Raw genomic sequence first — 14,522 nt, forward strand, 5'->3', positions numbered from 1 at the left:
TGTTATCTTATTTTTAATACTAACTACTTGCATTAATCCTTTTATAATAATAGAATATAGATAACAACCCTTTTTTGTTATGTTTGCAGTAATAAATCAAAACTGTATCAGAATAATATTTTAAATGGTGCCTAAAAATTGTTACCAAAACAGATTGCTTCAACATTTAACATTTACTGTAAGTTAGTATTTCATGACAAATAATTCATTTTCTAAGGACATGAGCTAAAGTCACATTTGAAAGTTATCAGTGAAATTGAGGGTTATTCAAATCCAATAAAAAATTTAGTTATAAATTAGTTATATTATTACATGAAAAAACATTTGGTTCTCAAATTATTGGCTGATAGTTTTAACTATATTTAGTTTCCTGCTGAGTAGATCATATTTAAACTCTGTTGGTTTTATTTTCAGGCAAAATATTTTTTGCTTTGTTGTTTAAAATATGGCCCATGCTGCAGTCACATTGGCATCATCTGGACCCTTGTCAGTAATGTCAAGACTCAAGACTCACTCCAGAGCTACTAAATCAAATTCACATTTTTTACAAGGTACCAACACAATTTGCATGCACATTTAAGTTTGCATAGCATTATCTAGCATAGACTAAAAGAGTGGCTCACAAACTTTAGCATGCATCGAACTATCTGGAGAATTTGCTAAACACAGGCTAGGCCCCTCTGTTGGAGTTCTGATTAGCTGAGTGAGGTGGCATAAGTCGAACAAACCCCAAGTTGCTGATGCTCTGATCCAAGGACCAAACTCTGAGAACACCTTTCTTAGACACACGGGTGCTATGGCCTGAAATTCATGTTGAAACCCTAAATCATACGTTGAAATTTTGTATGTTGAAATCCTAACCCTCAGAGGAGATATTATTAGTAAGTTGGGCGTTTGAGAGGTACTTTAGTCATGAAGGCGGAACCTTCATGAATGAGATCAACAACATGAAAGAGGCTTCAGAGAGCTCCCTAGACCCCTCTGCCATGTGACGATACAATAAAAAGTCTGGTACTGGAAAGAGGGGTCTCACCTGACCATACTGGCACCCTCATCTAGGACTTCCAGCCTCCAGAACTGTGAGAAATAAACTTCTGTTGTTTATAAGCTATCTGGTCTCTGTGTGGTTTTTGTTTTTTTTTTGTTTGTTTGTTTGTTTATAGGAGCTAGAGTGGAGTAAAACAGTGGGTAGGTTGATTCTAGTTCTCATAAACAAACTGAGTAGATTGCTAAGAAAAGAAACAGAGAACAATCGAGTGAGCAGTAAGCATATCCTATGTTCCATGAATATTTAAGTATGAGAATAAAGGATTTCAATTAACTTTATGAAGATATTTGGATATCTAAGCAAATTTTTGAAAAGGGGTCTAGGTCAGGAAGGGTTTTAAAAGAATGCATTATAGACACAAAAATAACAAATGCAAATAAACAATTATAATGATATGTAAGTAAAGTCAATGCTAGAGAATGTTTAGGAAGTGATATTTTGAAGGATACATTGGGTGATGGGAGACAAAAGAGAAATTCTGATACAACAAATATTTAAGAATCAGTAACAATTTTTAACGCCATCAATAATATTCATTGCAGTAGAGGAGCATTTGAGAGAATAACACTCATGCATGTTGTTTCTGTCTGTGATATATTTTGAAAGGGTATTTACTAAGATATATTTGAATTACATCAGAGACACTCAATAAACTGAAACTGAATAGTTTGAACAAACTGAAAAATGTACATTCTTTGACATTATTCATTGTAATTTTGTTTTTATTAGAACTTTCATCAATACTTGTATCTAAAAATTATTTAAAATATAAACTATAACTCTCAAAAATTTGAGAATACTGTCCAGTGAAGAAAGATAAACTATGGCACTTACAGGAGGGCCTTTGGGTCCAGGGAATCCAACTGGACCCTGAGGTCCTTGAGGGCCCTGTAAAGAAAAAGTGGTGGAGAAATTTAAGAATATGTTTTGAAAAATACATTTTTGTACCTTATAGTTTATTTCTACAGATGAACCAAAGCTTGGCATACAGCTTCTTCATTATGGCAATGAAACAAGATAATCTAAAAGCCAAATGCATGATTTTTCACATTATTCAGTACTCAAAACCACACACCACATCAATGATCTTTTTTTTTTTTCTTTTAAAGATGTTATTTACTCATGAGAGACACAGAAAGAAAGTGGGAGACATAGGCAGAGGCAGAATCAGGTACCCTGTGGGGAACTCGATGCAGAACTCTATCCCAGGACCGTGGGATCATGCTCTGAGCCAAAGGCAGTTGATGCTCAACTCCTGAGCCACCCAAGTACCCCCACATCAATGATCTTAAATCAAGATCATAAATATTTAGAATTCATATTAAAAGTGAATGGAACATAGATGTATCAAGAAGTTCCACAGATGCTGGACTTTCAACATTGGTTAGAAACATTCCTAAAGAAGACTATTACAATTCCATAGCCTTCCGCCCAAAGCCTTTTTAAAATTGATTCTATAAATGTTCTGGTTCCAGTCATACAAAACTAAAAGAAAAAATAAGTGGCTAATTTAGAAAGACCTTTAATTTCTATATTTAAAATTTATATTTGAAGATATCAATATCTCATTTTACTCATATAGTAACTTATTTTGTAGACAAGATGAAAACACTTTATTATATAATCATTCTCATTAACATTCAACCCAAATATACATTTATAATATTGTTCTTAACTTGATGCTTAATTAACTATATTATGCAACACTCATATTTACATATCTTTAAAATACAGAAAGTAGACATTATACTGATAGCAAAATAATTGGTAAAGTTAATCCTTTATGTTCCCAGAACATAATAATTACATTTCTAGAATAAACATATGTAAAATGGAAGATAAGAAATAAGATTTCTTAAGTAACTCAACTAGAATAGGATATATTTAAACTTAAATAAAAAATAAAGTTTACTGAAATTAGTCTTTAATAGAGTTTACTCTCCTCAGTTTATCAGTTTAGCCTTTTCAAGGGAAATGTCATTATCATTTTTAAATCAATACTAGTTCAGAGATCATCACAACTTATCGCTATTACCAGCATCTCATCTTAAAACCAAAAAAGAAACATCAAAGTAAGATATGTCACTAAATAAATAGATAATACAGTTACCAAAACCCCTGGGCAACTCTTGAGACTCACAAATTTTGGTACTCTTATAGAATGAAACTATCATTTTCAATATCTATCATAATAACCTAAAATTATAAAAGTTTTATTTATATTTTATTTTTAAATATTTTATTTATTTATTTGAGAGAGAGAGAGAGAGAGACAGAGCATGAGCAGAAAGAAGATGGAGAAACAGGCTTCTTGCTGAGCAGGGAGCCCTACATAGGCTCCATTCTAGGACCCTGGGATCATGACCTGAGCCAAAGGCAGATGCTTAATTGACTGAGCTACCCAGGCACCCCTGGAAATACCTATTTTTGTCCATTTTAATGGACTTCTTTAGGACTTCTTTAACAATATGTTTATTTGTAAGGACACCTGGGTGGCTCAGCACTTGAGCGTCTTCCTCTGGCTCAGGGCATGATCCCGGGGTTCCTGGGTCCAGTCCCACATCAGGCTCCCTGTGAAAAGCCTGCTTCTCAAACTGAATGTTGGACACCCAACCAACTGAAAGTCCCAGGTGCTTCAAAGTTTTATTTTAAACACAAAATTTTTAAAATGGTATTTTTTTAGGTTATGTAGCAAACTTAATTTTTCTAATTTCTCAAAATATCATTTCTTTGCTTTCCAAATTTTGGCTCCTTTTCAGATAAAATTTGATTTTGAATTTAAGTATCTTTACAGATAGCATCATCAAAACATCACTTTTCTAGAGAACACAAAGAAAAGGTGGGTCTTTATAAAATTCCACAAAGAGCATGGACATGTCCTGTCTGTATTTATTAAAATAGTCTCCAAGTGAAGTGGAAAATACATACTCAGTGTAATGATGGTGCTGGAACCCAACCAGGGTTGACAGATATAATACCCAGTGTCAGTGAAATTTGAATTTTAGATAAATAATGAATAGTTTTAATATGTCCCAAATATTGCAAGGGACATGCTTACATCACAAACTATTCTGTTGTATATGTAAAAATTCTAACTTTATTGGGTGTCTTAGTCCTTTTGTTTGTTTTTATTTCATTTTGTTTTGTTTTTGTTAAATCTAATAATCTTAGACCCAACTAAAAGCTATGAACTAAGTCTTTAATAACAGATATCTGTGATCTGCAAATCATGAGTATGAGGAATTATATTTAAGTTGCAGAATATCTTAATGAGTAAATATATAATCCTATATATATATATATATAATATATCAAGGCATGTTTATAATATGTACATGCAATACTATGTACACTTATAAACAAATATATGGTGGAGGTTTTTTTGTTTTTTTTAAAGATTTTATTTATTTATTTATGAGAGAGAGAGGGGCAGAGACACGGGCAGAGCGAGAAGCCGGCTCTTCACAGGGAGCCTGATGTGGGACTGGACCCAGGAACCCCGGGATCACACCCTGAGCCAGAGGAAGACGCTCAAGTGCTGAGCCACCCAGGGGTCCCCAAAATATACTTTTTTTATTGTCAAAGTACTTTTATAATTACAAAGTAATCATACTGTAGGGCTACAGTGTTATGTTCCAAAGTTGTAAATACATATGGTTAATCATGATATTTTGGAATGCTCAAGCAAAATATGAAAAAGAGAACAGTTTGTGCTTTAAAGACAAAACTCCTGGTTTTGCTATAATTTATGAAATGGTTCTACTCCATTTAATGAATTAGCCATATTAATTAAACTGCATCGCATTAAGACAATTTTGACCATAAAATTTTTCAAATGTATATATTATTAGTGCACTCGGAATGTACAGAATGGACTCAATTTGGGACTAGTTCATCAATAAAAGTTTAATTTAATTAAGGATGAATCAAAGCCTTAATAACTGTAATTAAGTGTTCTTTTCTCACATCTTATGTACTGACATTTCTATCACAAATAGAAACTTTGTTTCCCTCCCAAAATTACTTATCCTCAGTTTTTTGGGGTGTTTTGTATAAACATCACAGATGTTTCTGTTTCTCTTTTGGTGAAACACCTACTGTAAATGTCAAACAATTATATACAAAAATAAATTACTATGACTGCATATACTAAACATTGTTATAGAATATTAAGAAGTGAGTTTAACTTCTTTAACAGTAGTACAGAATTAATATTTAAAATTCTTTCAAGAAGATAGCTTTCAAAAACTCTTGCTACAAAAGTGCTGTATTTTGCCAAAAGAAAACAAATAAAGGGCATGCTTACTCATGTATATTTAGCTTTATTTTATATCAGTTGAAAATCAATTTACTAAATAGTTTTTCTATTTACTGGAATAGATGTTTTATCTTGATTTGAATGTATATCGATTGTGACTTAATGGCTACTGGGAGCTTGCATTTTACCAACATAATACTGCTTCCAGCTCCATGGACAAAATGAATATCGATAGGGAAAGCAAGGGGAATGAAGGAGACGGCCTAGCTGTTACACGGATATTAAAATATATATATTTTGGCTTGAGTTTAAGAGTGACATCATAGGGCAATTATGCACAATATTTCTCTCATTTCTATAACAAAATTAGTAGCACATAACTGATGACGCTTTTTTTTTTTAAGAAGCAAATTTTAAAAAATAGGAATTTTTAAATTCTGGCTAGATATTGCAAAATACTGTGTGCATGTATTTGCAGACACACGCACCTTTTCCCAGAAATTTAAACACTTGTAAAACATTCATATTTATTTTATATTTCATTACTGAAGCATACTCACTCTTTCTCCAGGAGGGCCAGGAGGACCGTCACCGCCCGAAGTACCCTAGCAACAACAACAACAACAAAAAGAAAGAAAAACAGAAAAAAAAAAAAAAGAAAAAGAAAAATCAGTTTTGATTCCTTCTCCTAGCATTTGTCATCTTCAAGAAGAACTTAGAGCAAACTCAAATGAAACAACTTATAATACCTTTGGGCCAGGTTTCCCGGTTGGACCTCTCGCACCTCTTGAACCTCGAGGACCCTGCAAGTGAGAGAGAAAGATGAAACTAATCTAGTGCCAAGCCCATACAAAAGCACAGAATAGGTTTTTAGCTTTGAAGAAAACGATCTTGGAAAATTAAATACAAAACAAAACATAAAAATCATTATTTTAAATTAAGGCACCCACCGTTGGACCACGCTGACCCCGAGGGCCTGGTTTGCCAGCTACACCCTGCCAAAGACAGTTCAAACAGTTTCAGTATGCAGCGCATCACAGTGAATTGTGAGTCTGGTGCTGAGAGACAGGTACTCATTCGAGAACATTCATAGTAGATAGTCCAAGGCAATATGTTTATATACCATACCCGTGCACCTTTCTCTCCATTGGCACCTGGAAACCCAGGAAATCCAGTGGAACCCTACAAAAAAATAAAAATAATAAACAATGAGTACGGTAACTAACATTTTTAGCCACGAGCTGTAAGCCTTTTGGAACACACTGAGTCTCACAAACTGGTAATATTTAAATCAGAAATATAATTTTAAAATACCATACAATCTATTTGTGTAATTGAAAATGAACTTACAGTGACATCTGAAATCCTGGAAGCATTGAAAGCATTAATTGATAAAACATATTTCAGTTTTTAACTTTAAAATAATTAAGCAAATGTCATCATTTCTCATATTAGAAAAATTGCAACTAAAGGACATTTTATATAAAATAATTTTGACTTACAATTCTACATACTTGCCTCAACCTGAAAGAAAAATCCTATGTTCCATGAGCACAAATAATTAAGTATTAAAATAGGAATTTCATAAAACAGTTTTCCAGAATTAACATTACTACATTTGTATGTTTATCACTTTTTAGTTTATTTTTATATACTGTTAGAACTAAATAGAACTAAATAAAATCATAAAGACTAAAAATCTTCCTCCACCTTTTCTGTTTGACGCTTGAATGAGGTTAGATCTAGCTGGGAGTCAGAAAGTCTAGCATTCATATCCTTTTTTTTGGAATTCCAAAGTCATAAATTCAAGACTTATGTTTTATCATACACTCACCTAAGTAAGTTGGGTACATAACTTATCCTCTTTGAGCATAGCCTTTTCTTCTGCAAAATGAGGGCACTCACCCAAATTTTATAGGCATTTTGAATGTGTGGGAGGTTAGAATAAAAGAAGCCAGGGTATACAAATGATAATAATAGATTACAATGAATATTGGTTATTTAGAGATGCAACAAGAACAGTAAAAGCATCATGTCATTTCATCTACAAACCGCCACATTTTGCAGATGGAAAATAATTTCCCCACTTCACTTTTTGAATACGTCCAGATTTTCAGCTGCTCAGAGATTCCTTCGAACATCACTGTCATTGGTTTGCCTCATCATCGTGTCATGAATAGAAGAGATTAAGGTTCAGTTCCTTTCTCCTCAACTTGCTAACTATGAGACTCTGGAAAGTGTGGGAGGGCTTCCAAATACTCACTTTTCCTATTCAGACCACTATATAAATTAAATCCAATAATGTGTAAAATATCTAGCAGAGTAGTAGACATTCAGATTTGATACACTTCCCCTATGTTAATGGAGATATAACAAAGCCTTCTTTAACTTCATACATTCCTTGCATTTTTTTACCCATTCACTTGGATTGGATTATCCCTAAAGTAATATTTTTCTAAGTGATATGTGGCCCCTCTGTATCAGAATAATCCAGAGTGATTCCGTCTTATTAGGATTTATATCTCTGGCAGTAGGATCCAGGAATCTGCATTTTTAACAATTTCTCCAGGTGCTATATTCAACAGATATCAATTTATATTTCCTCCACAAGTCAGGAAAATCATATGTGAAGCCTTATGATAGTCAAAACAATAACCCATAGTATGCACTGCTAATCTTTTTCTTATGACTCATTTCCCAATATAGTTTAGTTCGTATCTATAGAGATTACTATGGGATTCACCTGAGGACAATGGTTAGGTCATGCAATATTCACATAATGGGGGAATAATGTCTGCAAATTACATTTTTGAAGGGCTTTCAAAGCCATTGCTCTTTCTCTCCAGAGAATCAGATTGTTAAATCTGGTAGAGCATTACTATGTGACTACTCTAGGAATTTGACAAGTGAGTATAATCCAATATGGAAATAATCTACTCTATCAGATTTTATTTGAGAACAAATATTCTTTTCTGTCTTGAGAAGAATAGACAACTAATCATATTTATAGAGACTCCATTCAAACAAATTGCTCTATGCATCAATTTTATTTCTCATAAATTCATTTTCTTCAATAGTTTCTGCTCTAAGAAACTTATGGAAAAATAACAAAAATGCCCAATCCACCAACTAAACCATTTATAATATATGGACATAATCTTCCTCTTCTCTCACATACGGGGTTATCACCAATATATAGAATTACCATGAAAAGGCATTATAATGCTTTAAATGGAAAGAACAAACAGTAAACGAAATGCCCAAAAGTCAAAGGTTAATGGTGAGATTGGCTCACTAATGGTGAAACTTTCAAATTTATTTGAATGCTGTTTTAAATATAAAGAATTCTACATTAAAATGCATTTTACTTTTTGAAGTAGCTATCATTGTATAGTACTTATAGTGGTGTGACTTGCAAATAACCATTGTGATTTATATTGCTAGAAAGATAATAAATAAATTATATTGTCTAATTATAGTCCTTAAACATCTTAGAAGAGATTAGCAGCCAAATTTCACTTTAAGTATAGATTTAAATCTATTCAAAATTCATTGGCTCCCACATAGGAAAAAAAAGTGAAGCTATTTTTGATCTTTAATGAGCCTTTTTTTTTTCATTTTAGAATCAAGAAACATAAATCATTTTTGATCATACAAAAAATTATTATGAAGAAAAGTAATAAAAAAACAAAGTTTCAGACATTTTGGTTAAAGGTTAAAAAACATTTCTCTCTAGTCATTCTGGTGTGTTTTGTTAACAAAAATAACTCAAAGAATATTGAACAGAGTATTGTCTCAGGAAAAAACAGAAGAAAATAAGAATGTCAAATAAAAGAATATTGTGTTCATTCAAGTAATATGACAGTTTTATGTTTTTAAATCAAAACACCACAATTGCAATTCAACTTTGTAATTAGATCAAGAACTCTGCAAGTGATCTAAAGATACCTTAAAGTTGTGGGTTATACAGTGAATGTCCTCTTTTACTCATAATACTTTTGAAAATGCTTGATATTTGAAAGGAACTTAGCTAGGAGATAGGGCAGTATATTAGGGACAATATTTAAAAGGTAAAACTTATTAATCAGTGTTCTAAATGTAGCTAGAAACCTTTAAAAGATGCTCATATTATTCTTAAATCACAAATGAAATGGATCTCATTCTAGAAGGGGCTTACAGCATTATGTTTACCTCCTATTATACAAGGAAATGTGTATTTTCTAGAGACTCAATGGAAAATTATAAGGCAAAACCATGTGGTATGCCTAATGTCATCACATGACAATGAGCAAACACAAGTGCATGTAGTTCACATGTGTCAAAAGGAAAGATTTTGGCCTCCCAATGATTTGGGAAAGACTTTGGCTTTCCCAATAAGTAAAACTTATTAACAAATGTATGTTTGGGAATTATTATATAAACAGGATTTTTCCTTGTGTCTGATACTTGACAAGCCTAAATGGATCAAACAGAGATAGATAGATGATAGATAGATAGATAGATAGATAGATAGATAGATAGATAATCTAGGTAGTCTTATAGACATATACCCATTTTAATAGTAATAACAAAATGCATATATTAATTTTGTAAACCACTTTACTTAACTAGGCAACACATGAAGTGCAGCCTTGACAAAGTTTTATGATTAGCTTGAGGAAAAGTAGTACACCAAAGTAAAAATATATTTTAAAAATCATCCATTTTAAAATATATATTTTAAATAGTTAAAAATGGAATTCAAGTTCTATAGTGGATTGAATAGTGGCCCCAAATCAATATATCCAATAGTCAAGTCTCTGTAACATGAAATGTTGCCTTATTTGGAAAAAGAGGTCTTTGTAGGTGCAAATTAAGTGAAGAGTCTTGAAATGAAACATCCTGGATTACCCAGGTGATTCCTAAGAGCAAAGACAAGTGTCTTTATAAGAGACGGAAGAGAAGATATAGAAAAAAAAAATGGTCATGTGGAGAAGGCAGCAGAGATTGCAGTTAAGCAGACACAAACTAAAGGACTTCCCTGGACTACCAGAAGCTAGAAGAGGCAAGGACAGACTCTCTCTCAGAGCTTTTGAGGGGACTGGAGGCTCTGCTGACACCTTGATTTTAGGCTTTTGATCTCAAGAACTGTAAGAGAATAAATTTCCATTGTTTTAAGTCACCAAGTCTGTGGAGATTTGTTACAGTAGCCCTAGGAAACAAAATACTGTGGAAATGAGGGAAAATAAAGATGATGAAAGATGTATTGTAATTCTTTTTTTTTTTAAGCAGCAAATAGAAATTCCAACCCTTAGGGTACCAGAAATGAAATTGAAAGCTATTCTCCATCACCTATCATCCTCATTATAACTTCTAGATATACTACGATGTCACCCTGGAATAGTCCTTATTCCAATGACAAGGAAGTAGCTGTCTATGCCTTCCTTTCACGACCTCATCTGATAAAATACTCCAATCCATAATCACCTAGGCTCTCTGAGCTCCATGCACACTGGGCTCCCATGAGCTCCATGCCTTTCCCTTGTGAAATTATATTTTAAGGATTTATCATCTCTATGTTACAAACTGAAATGTAATTATGTGTGATTAATTTCTTCAAAATGTTGATAAGCTATAAAAATCAAGCTAACTGTTTTACCTTTGGTCCTTGTCTTCCTGGGTATCCTGGTAATCCTGGAACACCAAGTTTCCCCTACAGTTAAAAAAATAATAATAATAAATAAAAATTCTAAATTGAATTAAGTTTAAACAATGAGTTTAGTTTTCTGAAAGTTAGGACCACATATCTGAATACTTAAAAGGAAGAGTTGCAAGTTTTCACCACACTTTATTTACAATATATTTCCTCATTTAAATAGGAAAAATATTGCTTTGGACATATTTCTAATTCTATAATGTTTGCTAACTTTGTCTAAGTAACAGCGCCTTCTTTGAGGACACAGAACTCTGAGCTAAAGAGAATTCTAAGACCCTTTCTGAACTCTGAAGCATTAATAAACTGCCTAAGCTTTTTCAGCATTAAAACTATTTAAAGTTAGTTGATGTAGTTAGAACTACATTTAGATTTTATCATTCCAACTAAGTGAATCATCTTTTTTAAAAATTATTTCATTTCTCATTGTAAACATAAAGCAAGCAATCATGAGTTATTTGTTTCTCACTAAATAGTTTAAATAACCATCCAAGAAATTCTGACCTAATTTTTGAGCAAAGTTTTTTTCTTTTATTCAAACATCTGGATAAATCTGGGTTAATAGATGTATCAAATGTTGAGAACTATAACTAAATAACAGTGACTTTTGTGGAGTGTTAATTCCTGCAAGTGGGGACTTAAATGAGCCACAATTTTGTTCCAGCGCAATGAGATTACCTCTCAATCTAAAAGTGCTAAAATAGGGACGCCTAGGTGGCTCAGTGGTTGAGTATCTGCCTAAGCTCAGAGTGTGATCCCGGAATCCGGGATTGAGTGAGTCCCGCATCAGGCTCCCTGCAGGGAGCCTGCTTCTCCCTCTGCCTGTGTGTCTCTGCCTCTCTCTCTCTGCATCTTGTATGAATAAATAAATAAAATCTTAAAAATAATAAAGTGCTAAAACAAATGGTAAATTACAGCAAAGTCCAAAGTTCTGTAACAATACCAAGAGATTCAAAATGTTATACTACCAAAATTGCCCCCTGAGCAAAAAAGCATTAATTTAAAAATACAGGGAGAGAGAACATTAAATTAAATTGAGTGAATTGAATAAAATATGTTTGTGGAATTTTACTAAGACTTATTTTCCTTAAGATTTTATAAAGCACACTTCATATATATTATTTGCCAAACTCTTAAACATTAGGAAGCACATAGTATCATTATTCCCCATGTACATTTAAACAAAATAAGAATAGAAACAAAAACAAATCCAAATTACTACATGCAACAATAAAGGATGAGCAGTAACTTTATAAACAATAAACATTTTACTAGATGAATCAAGGCAAGAATATAGGAATATAGTTCATGACCTTGTTATTAGAGATTGAACTAAAGAGTTGTCTGATTCAAGATCAACGCTGCATAGGTAAGCAGTCTTCAGATGGAAAATATGCAAACCAGCCCTGAGAAACATGCTTATAATGATGTCCCTTTAGATGCATTAAGTTATCATATCTGTTTTATGCCACTGATTTCAAGGTTAATGAAATGCTCTAATTATGATCACAAAGCCTTTGTGTTCTATGTTAATTACTGTATTATAATATAAACTTTCATTCACTTTAGAGTCATTTCAAATTCTAGACAGAAAATTTGTTTGCATTTTCAATATGGTGATAGGCAACTTCAGTAAAGGGAAAATACCAATAAAATATTGAAAATGAAGAACTGTGGGGTAAAGTCTTGATGCCTCTGAAGAAATGGCAGAATCATTTACACAGAGTAAAGTGGAGTAAGGATGAGAGGAAGGTCCAGAATAGTCTAAAACCACTGGTAAGGGAGTACTTGAAGTCGAAGGGTCATTCAGCCTAGAAAGCCCTGATTCTCTCCCATTCTTTCTTTCCCCTGCCTGAACACGATGACATATTCATCATTTCCCAATTGGCAACTGGGAGGGTGAAACTGTAGAACCACTCCATCAGGATTCCTGACATAAGGAAATGTTTTCTTATTTATCTAGTCACAGTGCCTATATAATCCTCATATATTTTTCTTCTGAGACAGGATGGCAAGAAGGGAAATTAAAATTTTCTTAAGTAGCTTGGAAGTCCATATTTTATAGAATTACAGCATGTTCAATATAGAAAATTCGGAAAGTGAATATACATATTAAAAGGAAGGAAATCACCTGAATTATACTACCAAGAAATAATTATTATTTATATTTTCCTTTAGTGTACATAATAGTATAATACTTGTCACAGATATTTCTAGTTCTTTCTTAACTTCATAGTTACATTTATAAGCTGTTTGCCACATCACTAAATACTCTATGAAGGCATGATTTCAATGCTGTATAATAGTACATGTAAATGTAATGGTTAAAAATATTTTTTTACATACTACATATAGCACAATGGCCCTGAAACCAAAAAGTATTAGAATTACCTGGGGGTTGTTTTAAAACATAGCAATGCTTGGGTTAGCCCCAGACTAACATTAAAATCTCTTGAAGTTGGGTTTGGACAATGGTATTTTTTTAAAAACACTTGTTCTGCAAACATGCATGTTTATATGGAAAAATAGAAAGTGTACATTTTGACTTGAGGAGCAAAGATGACTCCACTTCTCCCAAAACAATAAGTAGACCATCTTTCATTGAATCTTTGATCTTTTGTTAATCACATACAAATTCTTAACTTCTAATGTGCAAAAGCCTGAAGAGCTGCTGACCCTGCAGGGTCAAAGAGAATAGAGGGGATAGGCAACAAGGGAGAGTGAAAGAGGATGTATGTACCCATCTCATGGTTGTACCCGTGACAGTATATGGGTATGCTTGAAATGTAGTGAATCCTCTAGATTTCTGACATGGATGACTATAAGTATTTTTAAATGACAATGAAATATCCTCTGCGAGAGCACCTGTGAATTTAAATTTGTTCACTGACCTTTTCTCCTGCTTGACCAGAAGGACCAGGGTCTCCAGTAGGACCTGCTCGACCTTTGGGTCCTTCAGGGCCATCTTCTCCTCTTGGACCTACTTGACCAACTTCTCCCTGAAACACAGAGTAGCAACATTCTTTTAATTTAAAGTATATTGGAGATTGAATAACAGATTATGGTCTATAAAAAGTCATATTCTCCAACTCCTCACTTGTTACCTCATGCTTTATTTAGGACAAAGAGGTTGGAAAACATTTGACTTCATCAATCTTTCCATTAGGAAATGAACAACTGAATATAGTCTGACATTTGAAAACCTACAGAAGCCTGAGGTTACCATGTTTCATATTAAAGTAATTTTAACACATCTGTGTTGTATAAAGAAAGAAAAAAATGAGGATCAAGGTTAGATAGTGTAGGGTGGCAGAATAATCAACCCCAAAATATGCCACTTGGGAGTGAGGATTATTTTGAGCTGAAGGCACTTGAAAAGTAAATGCAAAGGAAGTTGCTAAAAGCAGGTTACAAAAAAAAAAAAATGCAGGATACAGATTTGCTTAGTCTGGAGCCAAAAGCAGACAGCAGAGGAATAGAGATAACAAACTTTATTAACTAGCCTTTGTCTGCAATCACTTTGC

The 14,522-nt window shown here is 33.0% G+C and overlaps 1 protein-coding gene across 4 annotated transcripts in view; it reads right to left on the reverse strand.

Annotated features, from left to right (window-relative positions):
• The window catches only part of COL11A1 (collagen type XI alpha 1 chain), a 196,786-nt gene that overhangs the window by 79,348 nt on the left and 102,916 nt on the right, over window positions 1–14,522 (reverse strand). For all 4 annotated transcript variants that reach the window (XM_072834737.1, XM_072834735.1, XM_072834736.1 and 1 more), the window contains 7 exons: window positions 13,890–13,997; window positions 10,945–10,998; window positions 6,435–6,488; window positions 6,257–6,301; window positions 6,056–6,109; window positions 5,867–5,911; window positions 1,883–1,936 (listed from right to left, as the gene is read on the reverse strand). In XM_072834737.1, coding sequence (XP_072690838.1) covers window positions 1,883–1,936; window positions 5,867–5,911; window positions 6,056–6,109; window positions 6,257–6,301; window positions 6,435–6,488; window positions 10,945–10,998; window positions 13,890–13,997 — 414 coding nt within the window. The remainder of the gene's footprint in view (window positions 1–1,882; window positions 1,937–5,866; window positions 5,912–6,055; window positions 6,110–6,256; window positions 6,302–6,434; window positions 6,489–10,944; window positions 10,999–13,889; window positions 13,998–14,522) is intronic.

The sequence above is a fragment of the Canis lupus genome, chromosome 8 (genome assembly GCF_048164855.1).
Source record: "Canis lupus baileyi chromosome 8, mCanLup2.hap1, whole genome shotgun sequence".
In the NCBI taxonomy this organism is placed as follows: domain Eukaryota; kingdom Metazoa; phylum Chordata; class Mammalia; order Carnivora; family Canidae; genus Canis; species Canis lupus.